General features: G+C 45.9%; 2 protein-coding genes across 2 annotated transcripts in view; one reads left to right on the plus strand and one right to left on the minus strand.

The window, feature by feature from the left end:
• Window positions 1-13549, minus strand: part of LOC137438198 (pituitary tumor-transforming gene 1 protein-interacting protein-like) — a 49322-nt gene extending 35773 nt beyond the window's left edge. Inside the window, exon 1 of the mRNA XM_068133234.2 lies at window positions 13331-13549. Within this exon, the coding sequence (XP_067989335.1) occupies window positions 13331-13409 (79 nt within the window). The 5' untranslated portion in view covers window positions 13410-13549. The remainder of the gene's footprint in view (window positions 1-13330) is intronic.
• LOC137437410 (uncharacterized) lies at window positions 3377-8740 on the plus strand. The gene is made up of 2 exons (XM_068131721.2): window positions 3377-3842; window positions 7568-8740. Exon 2 carries the CDS (start codon window positions 7774-7776, stop codon window positions 8686-8688), a length of 915 nt encoding a protein of 304 aa, XP_067987822.2. The 5' UTR covers window positions 3377-3842; window positions 7568-7773; the 3' UTR covers window positions 8689-8740.
• Window positions 13550-14242: the final 693 nt, after the last annotated feature.

Here is a 14242-nt window from a genome sequence, read left to right on the forward strand (position 1 = left end):
TTTATGAAATTTGATGAAACTTGTTATTCAGCATCTTTAAGACAAACTAGTTTGGGATTGCATTTGGGTGTTGCATGCCCAAAAATGGGCGCAGCAGGGCGGCCATATTGAAAAATCTTTTTTTGTCAATCTGGTACTTCCTAATGTAGCTAGAAGGCTGAAACTTGGTGTGTAGACAGTATGTAACAAACCTCAACACATATGTTACGGGTTTTGACGATGTCCGAAAAATGACCTCGTCGTGACCTATGACATGACTTGACCCATAAACATCAGTTTGGACGACGTCCAAGCTCTAAAAGTCACAAATACTGATCAAATTTGATGAAACTTGTGCCTTGTGTGTGTGTGTGTGTGTGTGTGTGTGTGTGTGTGTGTGTGTGTGTGTGTGTGTGTGTGTATTTGATGAATGAATACTTAAACCCTGTTGAACACATCTATTGAAATATTCAACATATCTTGATTCAATACCATACATGTATATTGTTTGACCAAGTCTTTCTAAATAAATTAAAGTCTGAAATCTGAGAAAAGTAATTGTAGTTTTACTTTTCATACCTCACTTAAAACTCAATTTTTTCTAGTTTCCTGTTTAAACATGAGATACCTTCAACGTTACTGTACCTCTTTAGCACATATAAACTACAGACCTGGCATTTAATATGGAATTTTTTTTTTTTCTTGACTTGAGTTTACTTTCTGAACTCAGTATATCAATCTGGTGAGTTTCTTTTACCCTTTGGTGATGTCTTTGTTGAAAGAACCATGTCACTGATTGTCTTTCGCAGCAAGAAGTCAATAACAGGATTATATCTGAGGTGGCATGACAAAATGTAAGGACAGTTACATTTGACGATTGGCTTCACAATCGGGTATATAAGGGTTGTTGCGTTCTGTATTAGTGGAAAACAACTGCTGCACGTCTCCAAAAGTTATTGCCGCTTCCTCTGGAGATGGTCCGTCAACTCGACAATGCTGTTTGTCATGGAGTGGTGGCTTTACGAAATTACGGCATGAAACAGCGTGCTATTGCTCGGCAGTATGGCATCACTCAAGGTCAGGTGTCAAAGATCCTGAAACGAAATGCTCAGAGGGGTGTCCCTACTCCAATACCGAGGCCAGGACGTCCACGCAGAACCACAAGGAGAGATGATCGCCAGCTGCACCGGTTAGTCTGCAATGGCCGTACCAAGTCAGCTAATCGGCTAAGGGCTGAGTGGCAGCAACTGACAAATGTGCCTGTATCCAGAAGGCTAGTCAACCAACGACTGGTTCAAGCAGGCTATCGTGCCAGGCGTCCCCTGACAAAGCCATGCCTGACCAAACAACACAGCCAGCGCCGATTGCAGTGGGCCAGAGAGCACCGTCAATGGCAGCCAGGACACTGGAATCACGTGACCTTCAGTGACGAGTCTAGATTTCTGGTCTATCGTCAAGATAGCCGCGTCCGAGTGCGCAGACAAGTGCATGAAGCCCACAACGAAGATTGTATAGTGCCAAGAGTCCAAGCTGGAGGTGGTGGGGTGACCGTTTGGGCTGCTTTTCATGCAGGGGGCAAAACTGACCTGGTTGTTCTGAATGGAAACCTGAACCAGTTCAAGTACAGGGTCATTCTGGAAGAAACATTGCTTCCATTTGCTCGTGCAGCCTTTCGAGGAAACTTTGTCTTCCAAGATGACAATGCACGGCCTCATCGTGCTCGCATGATCCAACACTTTCTTGCTGACCGTGGTGTCATGCATATGGAGTGGCCTGCCATGTCCCTGGATATGAATCCGATAGAGAACTTGTGGGCAGAATTAACGCGTCAAATCGACTACTTGGACCAGCAGCCTACCTCTGTGCGTGAATGCAGCAGACTATTGTCACTGCATGGCAAGCGATTCCTGTCCAAACCTTGGCAAATCTCGTGAACAGCATGCCTCGACGTGTACGTGCTCTCCTGAATGCTCGTGGGGGTTACACGAAGTACTGAACTGTAATTTTACTGTCCATAATCCCAGTCATCATTTAGCTTTTGTTTTTGTTGAAATTTTTTTTGGCTAATGTGCAAAATAAAGAGATACTTCTGGAAAACGTACAGAAGTTTAACACAGTACTGTCTGTGAATTGAGTTCGATATCAGTTTACATCACTTTCAAGGATCAATTTATTTGCTTTGAAATGTCAAATGTGGTTTTGTTTCTTTTAAAGGTCACATGAACAAAATCTAGAATAATTTCAACATAATTCCAATGAACTTTTGGTTCTAAGTCATCTTGAAAAGTAAGTTCACCCCCACAAAAAAAATATTCCATATTAAATGCCAAGTCTGTATATAGTTTGTGGTTCTATTATGCATATTCTAACCATATTGCTAGAGACCAGTTGAGTTCAGGTTCCCTGGAACCTCTAGTATATTTTTGTTGGAGGTAACCCATGGCACAACTAACAACAGATGAGCGAATCTTCAGTCAAGAATTTAATCTCTTGGGTCTCACGATCTACCATGATCTTTCCTGGGAAAAACACATTTCCAAGTTGGCTGCCAAAGACAGTCACCGACTGGGCATTCTCCATCGTGCGAAGTCCTTCCTTGGCACACCTAAGCTCCTCACCACATACAAGGTTTTCATCCACAGCTCAATAGAGTACTGCTCTCCCCTCTGGCCTGGTGCTCCTGCCTCACACCTAGCTCGGCTTCACGCTGTTGAAACCAAAGCTTTCAGAATCATTGGAATCTCCCACGATGAAGCTGATTCGAGGGCCTTTTACTCACCAGGTTGGTGGTCTTTCTGTCTTCTTCTGACTCCTCTCCGGCCTAGCTCCCCCAGCCCTGTCTATGCTCTGTCCCCCAAATACTCCTACAGGTCGCACAAGATCTGCCTATAACCCTCTTCTGGTGAAACTGCCAAAATCAAGACTCTATTCACCTTCACTCTTTCATTCCTCTTTTCTCCCGCCTCTGGAACAAACTCCCTCACTCTCTTCAATCCCAATCATCCCCCAGGTCTTTAAAACAGCTGTTCGCCACCATCTCTTATCTTCCCCCATCCAATACCTTGATCTTTTCTACCCCTATTAATTCACCTCAGATCCATTTTTCTGAAATACAGTCTTATTTCCTGGAAGTCCTAGCTGTGTCCATGTGTTTTATACCTCTCCCACCCCCCCCCTTCCCACGCCTCCTCCCCCCCCCTTCCTGTGCCTCCTCCCCCCCAAAGATCTCCCGATGTCCCCGTTCTCTGTAGTATGGCAGATAGGTGAAATATTTGGGAGAATTGTGCCTTTGATGATACAAGCACGAGAGTTGGCACACAGTAAGAGTATGCCCTAAGGAAGATATTTGGCTATAGGGCCATCACAGATTTGTCCTGTGACAACAATGGCGGCCATTTTTTTTAAAAACGACAAATCTGCGATGGCCCTATAGCCAAATATCTTTCTTCGGACATACTCTGTGTGCCAAATGCCATGCTTGTATCATCAAAGGCACAATTCCTGCACATATCTGCCATATTACTGCTGTTGTACTTGTGTGCTTCCCTCTCTCTCCCCCATCTTGTCTCCCGCCCCTTTATCTTATGTTTTATGTGTCAGTTTGACTTTTTGTGATTAATGTTAGTTCTTACACGAGCCTCGATCTTGTATACCAAAACAAAAAATAATAATATGATTCACTCATATAATTCTATGCTTTTGTTAAGTTTATTGTACTCCTGACTTATGGTACTTCCTCTTCCGGTAGATTGTACTCATGACACCTCCGCTGGCAGCCAAATGTAACTGGCTTGTGGTCATTTGTGTGCATGCTCTTCCCGTGGTTATTACTTCACCACGCTCGGTCTCGATCTATCACAGATGTGAGTTGTGAACAGTTAAAAAGAAAAGAAGGAAGGAGATTGACAGTTCAGAATTTTTTTTTTTTTTATTTCGGAGACGAATGTTAAAATTCCATGGATTGCAAGAACAAACAAATCAGTTCGTGAGTCAATTAGACAACCATGTTGTACATTAGAAGCACTGCTGATAAAGCAGAAACTGTCATACTTTGGACACACCATGCATGCATAAAATGAAAGTCTGGAGAAGTCAACCATGCTGGGAATGGTGAAGGAAAAAGAGGTAGAATGCGTATGCACTGGATGGGTGGGGTAAATTCTGTACAACAATGGTGCCGAGGATGGTCGCTGTGTTGTGAGCTTCTCAACTTTGCACTTTACTGAGTTTTTTAGTGTTATTTTTAACTCCTCTGGCACATACAGTTTCGTCGACTATCCGCTATGACCGCCAAACACTTTTGGACATTAGAACAACATTCACCGCAGATTTTCCGAACCTGGAATCTACCGTTACCAGCACCCACCCACCACTTACTTTACCTCTCCTCATACCTGGAATCGTAAAGCACCGCAAACGGAAAAAAGGCAGATGAGCGGGTGCATTGGTGAGGCTGAGTCGACGTGGAAATCGCCCCCCCTTACCCCCCCCCCCCCCCGCTTCCTGAGCATTCTTCTGGCAAATGTACAATAAGCTGGACGAGCTCAAAGGGAGGCTTATTTTCCAATGGGACCTTAAGAACTGCAACGTCCTGATTTTCACGGAGACCTGGCTCGACCCACCGATACCAGACTCGGCCTTCCGTCAAAATGGCTTTTCCACCCACCGACTGGATAGAACAAAGGGTTCGGGAAAGAGCAGAGGCGGAGGGTCGTGCTTCATGGTCAACAGCACCTGGTGCCCTGGCTCTGGCACGGAGACACTTATATCGTCTTGCACACGCGATCTCGAATACTTGATGATCAAATGCCAAACATTCTACCTCCAGAGAGAGTTTACGTATGTGGCCATTACAGCGGTGTGCATCCCACCACAGGCCGATACCACTTGTGCAATAAACGAGATGTATGGGGCTATTAGCAGGCACGAAACTCTCCATCCAGAGGCTGTATTCATCATGGCTGGCGACTTCAACAAAGGCAACTTAAAGAAAGTCATGCCGAAACTCCACCAACACATCTCGTTCGCAAAAAGAGGCAATAGCACGTTGGGCCATGTTTACACACCCTTCCGGGAAGGATACAAGGCCCACCCCCGCCCTCCCTTCGGCAAATCAGATCATGCCTCCCTACTGTTACTACCCACCTATAAGCTGGAACTGAAACGGGAAAAGCCGGTGACGAGTACCATCCAACCCGGTGACGAGAACCAACGCTGGTCTGACCAATCGGATTCTATGCTACAAGACTGCTTTGATTCCACTGACTGGGATATGTTCTGCGATGCCTCGGACAATAACATCAATACATACACAGACTCAGTCACAGGTTTCATCAGAAAGTGCATAGATGACAGCATTCCCAGGATTACTGTACGTACAATTCCCAACCAGAAACCATGGGTAAATAGCGGTATCTGTGCTAAAAGCACGGTGCATCGCATACAACTCCGGGGATTTGGTTGAGCATAAGAAATCAAGGTACGATCTCAGGAAATCCATCAAGGTAGCAAAAAGCCAATACAGGAACAAAGTGGAATCGCACTACCATGGCTCAGACTCACGACGCATGTAGAAAGGATTACAATCGATTTCGGACTACAGAGGGAAACGCAGCTTTGCCACGTCCAGCAATGCCTCTCTCCCAGACAAGCTCAACACCTTCTACGCACGGTTTGAGACCAATGACACCTTATCCACTACAAGGGTGCCTGCAGTTCAAGATGACAATGTGATTTCAATCTCTGTGACTGATGTGAGTAAAACGTTTAAGACTAAACACGCACAAAGCATCCGGCCCAGACAGCATCCCCAGGCGTGTCCTCAGAGCATGTGCTGACCAGCTGGCCGCCGTATTTACAGACATATTTAACCACTCCCTGTCAAAGGTCATAATCCCTACCTGCTTAAAGTTGACCTCAATCATTTCATTGCCCCAAAAAAAAAAATCAAAGGTAACCTGCCAAAATGATTATTGCCCATAGCACTCACGTCTATCGTCACGAAGTGCTTTGAGAGGCTGCTCAAAACCCCACATGAACTTTACTCTACCAGACACTGGACCCACTCCAATTTTCCTACCACCCCAACAGATCCACAGACGACGCCATCTCCGTTACTCTGCTCACCACCTTATCACACCTGGATAAGAGGAACACCTATGCGAGGATGCTGTTCATTGACTATAGCTCAGCATTCAATACCATTGTTCCCACCAAGCTCAAGGACCTAGGGCTCAATACCTCCCTCTGCAATTGGATCCTGGACTTCCTGATGGGTAGACCCTAGGTGTTGTGTATAGGTAACATCTCTACACTGGTCGTGAACACGGGACCTCCCCAGGGATGTCCTGAGCCCTGTCCTGTACTCCCTGTACACCCATGACTGCGTGGCCACGCACAGCTCCAACTCTATCATTAAGTTTGCTGATGACACCACCGTTGTAAGCCTGATCACATATGTTGACGAGACAGCCTACAGGAAGGAGGTAAGAGCCCTAGCAGAGTGGTGCCAGGACAACAGCCTCTCCCTCAACATCAGCAAAACGAAGCAGATGATCATCGATTATGACTTGTTGAAACTAGATAACTACATCTGTGCAAACAGCCGCATCTCATTTGTGGTTTACCTAAGTACATGCAATTTCTGTCAACCAATAGATGTTCTATTGGGTTTCGTCAACCTGCTCATCTCCTTTTGAGTGAGGTGCTCTCATAGTCCTGAAGGAGGAGGAAGTGGGGGGGGGGGGGGGAGAGGGGGGAATAAAGCAATCGATGTGTCCCATAGTCTGAAACTCAGGTAGCACTTCACTTGCGATATCCAGAATCCCTTCATCAATTTTTTGCACACATTAACCACTCCTGCTTGCTCCCCATGAGGAAGTTAGAAGCACCAATGTCCTGGATACCAAGTTTTATGTTTCTCGGTTTCCTGCATGAAATTACCTTCCCAAAGAAACATCACGACAACATTTCCATTCAATGCTAAACAGACCCTCAGACCAGCCACAGAAAATGGCAGCTGCAATCTTCATGGCTTGATTATCTCTGAGTATCTTGTGTAACAGGTGGTGTATGCCAATAAACTCAGGATTAACTATGTGAAAATGCTGTATTTGCAAGAAATATTGATTTTCATGTTTATCTACCATATAAAACAGTATGTGCTTGTACAGATGTATGATGTCTATCCCCCTTCATAAGGACAGTTTGAGTAGAGTTTTATAGGCCAATCTTTTAACACGACTGTTTTCACTATGGCCAAAAGACCATTTCTATTCTCCGTTTTCAACCCATAAGACCCCGATGACTCGGAAGTCCCAAAAGAAGAGCAATTGCATCTCTTATATTCAAATTGTAGATGGTGACTTGAAAACCGAACCTCAAGGGTGGTGTACAGAATCACTTTGAAAAACAATATATATAAATGTACAGGGTGTCCCAACACCTTGCCCCCCCCCCCCCCCCCCTGCCCAGCTCTACTGGGTTGCCACTGTACAATGGCAGGCATATAGCGGGAAGGATCATTCATTTGACATCTCAAATACCAAATTTCATAATGATCTAATGAGCCTTTCTTGTGCTGTTGCAGATTTTGTGAAGTGATGTCGTGGTCGGGTGATTCCGAGGAGAAAAGGTGGATATGCCGCATCATGGCTATCGCGTTCCGAGTCGCCAGGGATCAGACGCCGGGAACCATATCCCGATCCTGGGTTGCCAAGTACCTGAACAGGTCTGAGGACTTCATCAAACGCAATTGGAACCGTGATGCCAAGTACCTGAACCTTCGATTGCGAGATGGACAGCCGGCCCGAACAGACAGCACAATGTTTGTCTCAGGAAAGCAGGGATATCATCATTGAGTCGCTTGCCAAGGAGAAGAAAAGCATTCGAGGGCTCCAAAAGGAGATTGAACAGGTTCGAGGGAAGAAGAAGAGCTTATCAAGTATCCACAGGTTCCTTCAGTCCATTGGCGCAAAGGCTTTTCACCAAATTCCAGCACCGAAGCTGACGGAGAAGAACGTCGAGGATCGAATGTGGTTTTGTGAGTTTTTGAGCGAGTGGACCTCTGATGATTTTCTTTTCCTGGCCCCTTCTGATGAATTTTTCATTTATGAGGCTGGACGTCCCAACTTCCAGAACGACAGAATTTGGGCTCTTCACAATGATGACATTCCACAAGAACTCAAGATTCGAGAGAAATCGAAGACAGCACGGTGCGTTGGCGTCTTCTTGATGTTCACAGCGAAAAGGCTGATGTGGGTTATCAAAGAGCAAGGACAATCATGGGACGGCAAATACCTGCGAGACGTTGTGCTGACCCGCCATGTTATTCCGTTCTTACGGAACCCAGAAAATGTCCTCAGCATCAAGGAGACCACGTTTCTGCACGACCGAGCCCCGTGCATGAGCGCACTGGCGACCCAGAATTTTCTGAAGGCGAACGAGGTCGATTTTTTCGGAAACGATGAGTGGCCGGGAGCATCGCCTGACCTCAACGCCTGTGAACATTTGGGGGCGATACTCAAGGACAGAGTTGAACAACGCTTCCAGAACACCAGGGAAGAGCTTCTCACTGCTTTGACTAACGTCCTCGAAAAATGGAGTTCGATCGTGACTTGTTTGTGTCTCTCTTGGAATCCTACCCCGCGCGTTTGGAGGCAGTTCGGTCGGCGGGCGGTGGGCACACCAAATATTGAAGCAAAGCTTTGAAACTGTGCACATGAGATGTCGAATAATAAAGCTTTTTTCCCCCTATTCGTGGTTTCTCCCTACCTCTCCTACGTTGGGCTGGGCAGGGGGGGGGGGGTGGGCTAAGGTGTTGGGACACCCTGTACAGTATATAGGGCAAGAGGTGAGATTCACTGCACTTTATGTAAAACGAGTGTTCATTTACGTCCGTAGGATGTCTGATAAATAAAACTCTGACAGGCTTTTATACTAGTGTGTGTGTGTATATATATATATATATATATATATATATATATATATATATATATATATATATATATATATATATATATATATTGTCCTGTCACCAGTGATTAACACCACCGGATGACGGAAGGCCGTAACAGTTTTTACTCTGAGGCGAGCAAGCCGTAAATTGGCGGTACTTTTTGGCGCGCGCGGGACAGGACCAAAGTGCAAACCTGCATGGACGAAAGCCACGGGGTTTTATCCGAAACCCAACACCATGCAAACAAGACACGTCAAATGAAATGCAACAATAATAATGGTTTGATAAAAAATTAAGCACGGAATGAAAATGAAAGGTGAGTTAAATCTAATATCCCAATTGAGGTACCTCTACATGCAGACTCAAAAACAGACAGGGGAATGATTAAAGAAAAAAATAATGTTTTAAGTCAGCTGGTACTCAGCTTTTGTGCACAATGAGGACTTTGAGGAACTCTGTGGTCGTCGAACCAGAGTCACCCCCCGGGAAGCGCACAAGATGGCGCAGAGTCGCACCCATAGCCAGCCGCCGGCGTGAGGCAAGCAGACAGGAGAACCTCCTTCGGTCTGATCGTGACCTGCTCAGGCTCCGAAGAGCACCACCATAAACAACACCCCCTCCAACGTTGCAAAGGTTCTCTGAGTTCCGAACCGTCCTCCCCAAAAAGCGAAAACGAGCCAGCCGAGAGCCAGAGAGAAAAGCGTCCACCCGCCAGGATGCCAGCACGAGAGAGAGAGAGAGAGAGAGAGAGAGCGATTCTTCCTCCCCCATTCTCAAAGTCTTTCGATGACATCACCCTGATCAATCCTGAAACTCGGGGCGTGGTCTCATGGTTCTGCTCTCTCTAGAGGCGGGGCCAAGTTTCCGATCGTAATGTTTGGATCCTGTCGCCATTTATGCCGGTAGTTGTTGGTTAACGACGTGGGTTTTTATGGCCGGAGAGTCCATCTCCAGAGACCTTGATGTTCCTGTGTCCACCGTACACAATGCTATCAGGAAGTTTAAGGCCCATGGCACTGTAGTCAACCTCCCTGTACATGGCCGCAAGAGTAAACTTGATCGAAGATTGCAGCGAAGGATTGTTCGAATGGTGAGAAAGTACCTCGATCAATTGCCAAACAGATTCAAGCTGACCAGACACAAGGTACGACAGTTTCAACTCACACCATCCATCGCCAACTCGATGAAAGGAGGGAGTTCTATGGTAGGAGACCCAGGAGGACCCCACTGCTGAGAGAGACGTACGAAAGCCTGACTGGAGTTTGCCAAAACACACTTGAACAAGCCAAAATCCTTCTGGGAGAATGTCATGTGGACAGATAAGACCAAATTAGAGCTTTTTGGTAAAGCACATCAACTCTATGTTTACAGAAAACAAAATGAAGCCTTCAAAGAAAAGAACACCTTCCCTACAGACAAACATGGAGGAGGTTCAGTGATGTTGCTGTACTGCCTCTGGCACTGGGTACCTTGAATGTGTGCATGGCATCATGAAATCAGGAGAATACCAAGGCACTTTGGAGCGCAATGTTCAACCCATTGTTAGAAAGCTGGGTCTCCGTCAAAGGTCATAGGTCTTGCAGCAGGACAATGACCCCAACACACTTCAAGAAGCACCAAGGAATGGTTCAAGACAAAATACTGGACTGTTCTGAAGTGGACAGCAATGAGTCCAGATCTAAATCCCAGTTAACACCTGTGGGGAGATCTGAAAACAGCAGTTGGGAGAAGGCACCCTTCAAATCTGGGAGAACTGGAGCAGTTTGCACAAGAATGGTGGGACAAACTGCCAGTAGAGAGGTGTAGGAAGCTCATTCATGACTATAGGAAGCGCTTGACTGCAGTTATTTTGTCCAAAGGCTGTGCTACCAAATATTAAGGCGAGGGTGTCAATAATTTTGTCAATGCCATTTATTTTTATTTTCTGATTTAAAAGGATATATTAAGTTCTGAAACAAAAACAAAGGTTCTGTAATATTAACAGTGAAATAAAGAATTGTGGAGACAAAATACCTTTGTCAATTTCAACTTATTTTTCGAGAAAATTGTGAGTTATTTGAAAAAAGTGCAAGGGTGCCAATATTTTTGGCCACAACAGTATATCTCTACACCCAGACAAATTTGTTGATGTACTGAAGCAGCTACACGATGGCATGCATAGGTGTGTGTGTGCAGATGGACAGTTCTCCAAACGCTTCCCCATAACGACTGGCATGAAGCAGGGCTGTGTAATTGCCCCAATTCTGTTCATTTTGTTCTTTGCGTAGATGCCAAATGAGGCCTTGCATAATTGCGGCGATGGAATTTACATTAAGTTTAGAACAGATTGCGGTATTTTCAATATTTCGAGGCTTCGTGCAAAAAACCAAAGTTCATCAACAACTAATCCGCGACCTCCAGTTCATCGATGACTGTGGGATATTTGTCCACAGCGAGGAGCAGCTTCAGTCACTCATGGACAGTTTTTCTACTGCAGTGAAACACTTCAGACTCACTGTTAACATCACAAAGACTGAGGTTACGTATCAGCCCCCACCTAGTTTGGAGCGTGTTGAGCCGTGTATCTTTATGGACGGTCAACAACTGAAGAACACTGATGCTTACACCTATCTCTGGAGTGTTTGGTGTGATGATGGTCAACTGGATCGGGAAGTCTCCAGTCGGATAGCAAACGGCTAGTACATCCTTTGGCCGTCTTTACCACCGAGTCTGGTGCAGTCACGATATTAAAATGAATACTAAAATATCAGTCTATAGAGTTGTGCTTCTGAGTACATTGCTGTATGGTGCTGAGTGTTGGACAACCTTTAGTCGCCACATTTGCCAGCTAGAAGCCCTACATCAACGATGTCTGCAGAAAATCCTGCACATAACGTGGAAGAAAAGAGTTTCCAACCTAGAGGTGCTCAGTAAATCTGGCTGTGTATCGGTGGAGAGTATCATCAAAAAACGACAACTGCAATGTGCTGGTCACCTCTTAAGAATGAGCGATTTAAGAATCCCGAAACAGTTATTTTATAGGGAACTGGCTGTGGTCAAACGTGGCATTGGGAAACCTAGAAAGCGCTACAAGGATCGTCTAAAATCTAAATGCTGCACTAAAAAGCTGTGATATTGACCCGGCCGAGTGGCAACACCAGGCCACAGATCGCTCGTTGTGGAGAAGGATCGTCAACAAAGGCATCACAAAATTCGAGGACGTGAGACGTGAGTGCATCCACCAGGCCCGCTTGGGGAGAAAGAATCTGGACCAAGCGGCATCAATCAGAATCCGCATTCTCGTGCTCGCCACGACTTCCATAATCATAATCATAAACACACACACACACACACACACACACACACACACACACACACACACACACACACACACACACACACACACACACACACACACACACACACACACACACACACACACACACACACACACACACACACACACACACACACACACACCTCAACTTTTTCCCTGCCCCCCTCGTCTTCATTTATAATTTTAACCCCTCCCACACCCCAAGGTAAATATAATAGTGATCCCCAATAATAAGGACTGAAGAAAAGGAGAAACAATTCAAAGGTCGTTTGGATTATTGAAAATGCTGCACTTGGTGCGACCAATTCCCATGGATGATAAGAATAGCCTATTATCTAAGATAATAAGGAATAGCCTACATTTTCCAATTCGCAGGTTAACTTTGGACACCAAGTTGACGTCATTACCCATTTCGTTCCCTCAATAGGAAACTACACTCGAGCTCAAGGACATTTCCCGATAATACAACAGCTGTTACTTCTTTCGTATACAGCACGAGGCTGCCTGAGGGCGTGGTTGTGCCGCTGACGCCACGCCCATTTGTGCTACTGATGCAACGCCCCCTCTAGTTCAAGGTGCTTGACGCAGCTCGCATACTCTTCGCGAAGGACACCGTGGGATCTTGTGTCCTTCACGACGAGTAGGCGAGTTAACACCGGCACCATGAACAAATTACAAATTCCTACCAAAACTACAAGTACTCTGATGTTGGTGGAAGTTCTTTCGCATCATGGATGTGTTCAGTTACCAAGCAGCTTGATAGCGCTTCCCAAGCCAGCCGTTCCTTACCAACGGTTTCCAATGGAGTGCTTGCTTGAATGCTCTACAAGAAACTTAGTAAATGGAAATACCTGGAAAAGGCAAGTAAAGGAATAACCATACTCTGATGACGTCATTGTCGATTCATTCATTTCTTCTTTCGCCATTTGTAAAGTACTAATGAATAATGTGATCCCAAAGATATCATTCCACATAAGGTGGCTTATCGAGTCACGACCTCTCAAGACCCCTCTTTTGAGACGCGGTTGGTTTGCGCTGTCGACCAACTCACGAAGGTTCGGGCCGCAGGTGCTTCTCACCTTCCTTGCCGTCGATTCCAGCGCAGGTAAGTAACAAAACAAGCGCATACAACGCCGCTCCCGTCGCGAGATTCGCCATGATTCCGGCCACCGAGGCTGAAGAGCTGTGTGAAACCCCGGAACCAGCACAGGTGAGGAGAGTGAGGTGGTGAAGACAGCCGTAATCTAGGTACAGCTACTCTACCCACTTTATACGAACGGGACACACCCAAACCCGCCCCCTCATGCCGTCTTTCACACCTTTTCTGTTGCTTTTTCTGGGTTTTAGTACCGTACCGATTGGGATGTTTACGTGGCATAGTTATTTGTTTATTTTCGTCGATGTTCGTTCATATATTACGTATGCATAGATGGAGGGTTTTATATAACACGATTAGGGGTCGTCGTTGCCCCATGTGTTCTAATCCTGTTTGCATATTGAAGAAATTAAATTTGTTTTTTTCTTCATTTTTTTGTGGGGGTGTGGGGGGGAAAACATCTCCCTACACTCTCTAAATAATGGGGTTTGGGATCATTGGAATCTCCCGCGATGAAGCCAACTCCAAGGGCCTTTCACTCACTCACCGCAGGCAGGTTGGTGGTCTTTCCGTCTTCTACCGACTCCTCTCTGGCCTTGCCCCCCCCCCCCCGCCCCCAAGCTCTCTCTGGGCTCTGTCCCCCAAATATTCCTACAGGTCGCACAAGATCTGCCTGCAACCCTCTTATGGTTAAACTGCCAAAATCAAGACTCTCTCCTCACCTTCACTCCTTCATTCCTCTTTTCTCCCGCCTCTGGAACAAACTCCCTCACTCTCTTCAATCCCACTCCACCCTCCAGGTCTTTAAAACAGCTGTTCACCACCATCTCTTATCTTCCCCCATCCAAAACCTTGATCTTTTCTACCCCCGCTAATTTCACCCCAAAGCCTACAC

This window comes from Myxine glutinosa, chromosome 12 (assembly GCF_964187855.1).
Source record: "Myxine glutinosa chromosome 12, kmMyxGlut1.1, whole genome shotgun sequence".
Lineage (NCBI taxonomy): Eukaryota > Metazoa > Chordata > Myxini > Myxiniformes > Myxinidae > Myxine > Myxine glutinosa.

Bases quoted from the DNA above. Each gene is read 5' to 3' on its own strand.
- LOC137437410 (XM_068131721.2), top strand. From the start codon at position 7,774: ATGGACAGCCGGCCCGAACAGACAGCACAATGTTTGTCTCAGGAAAGC.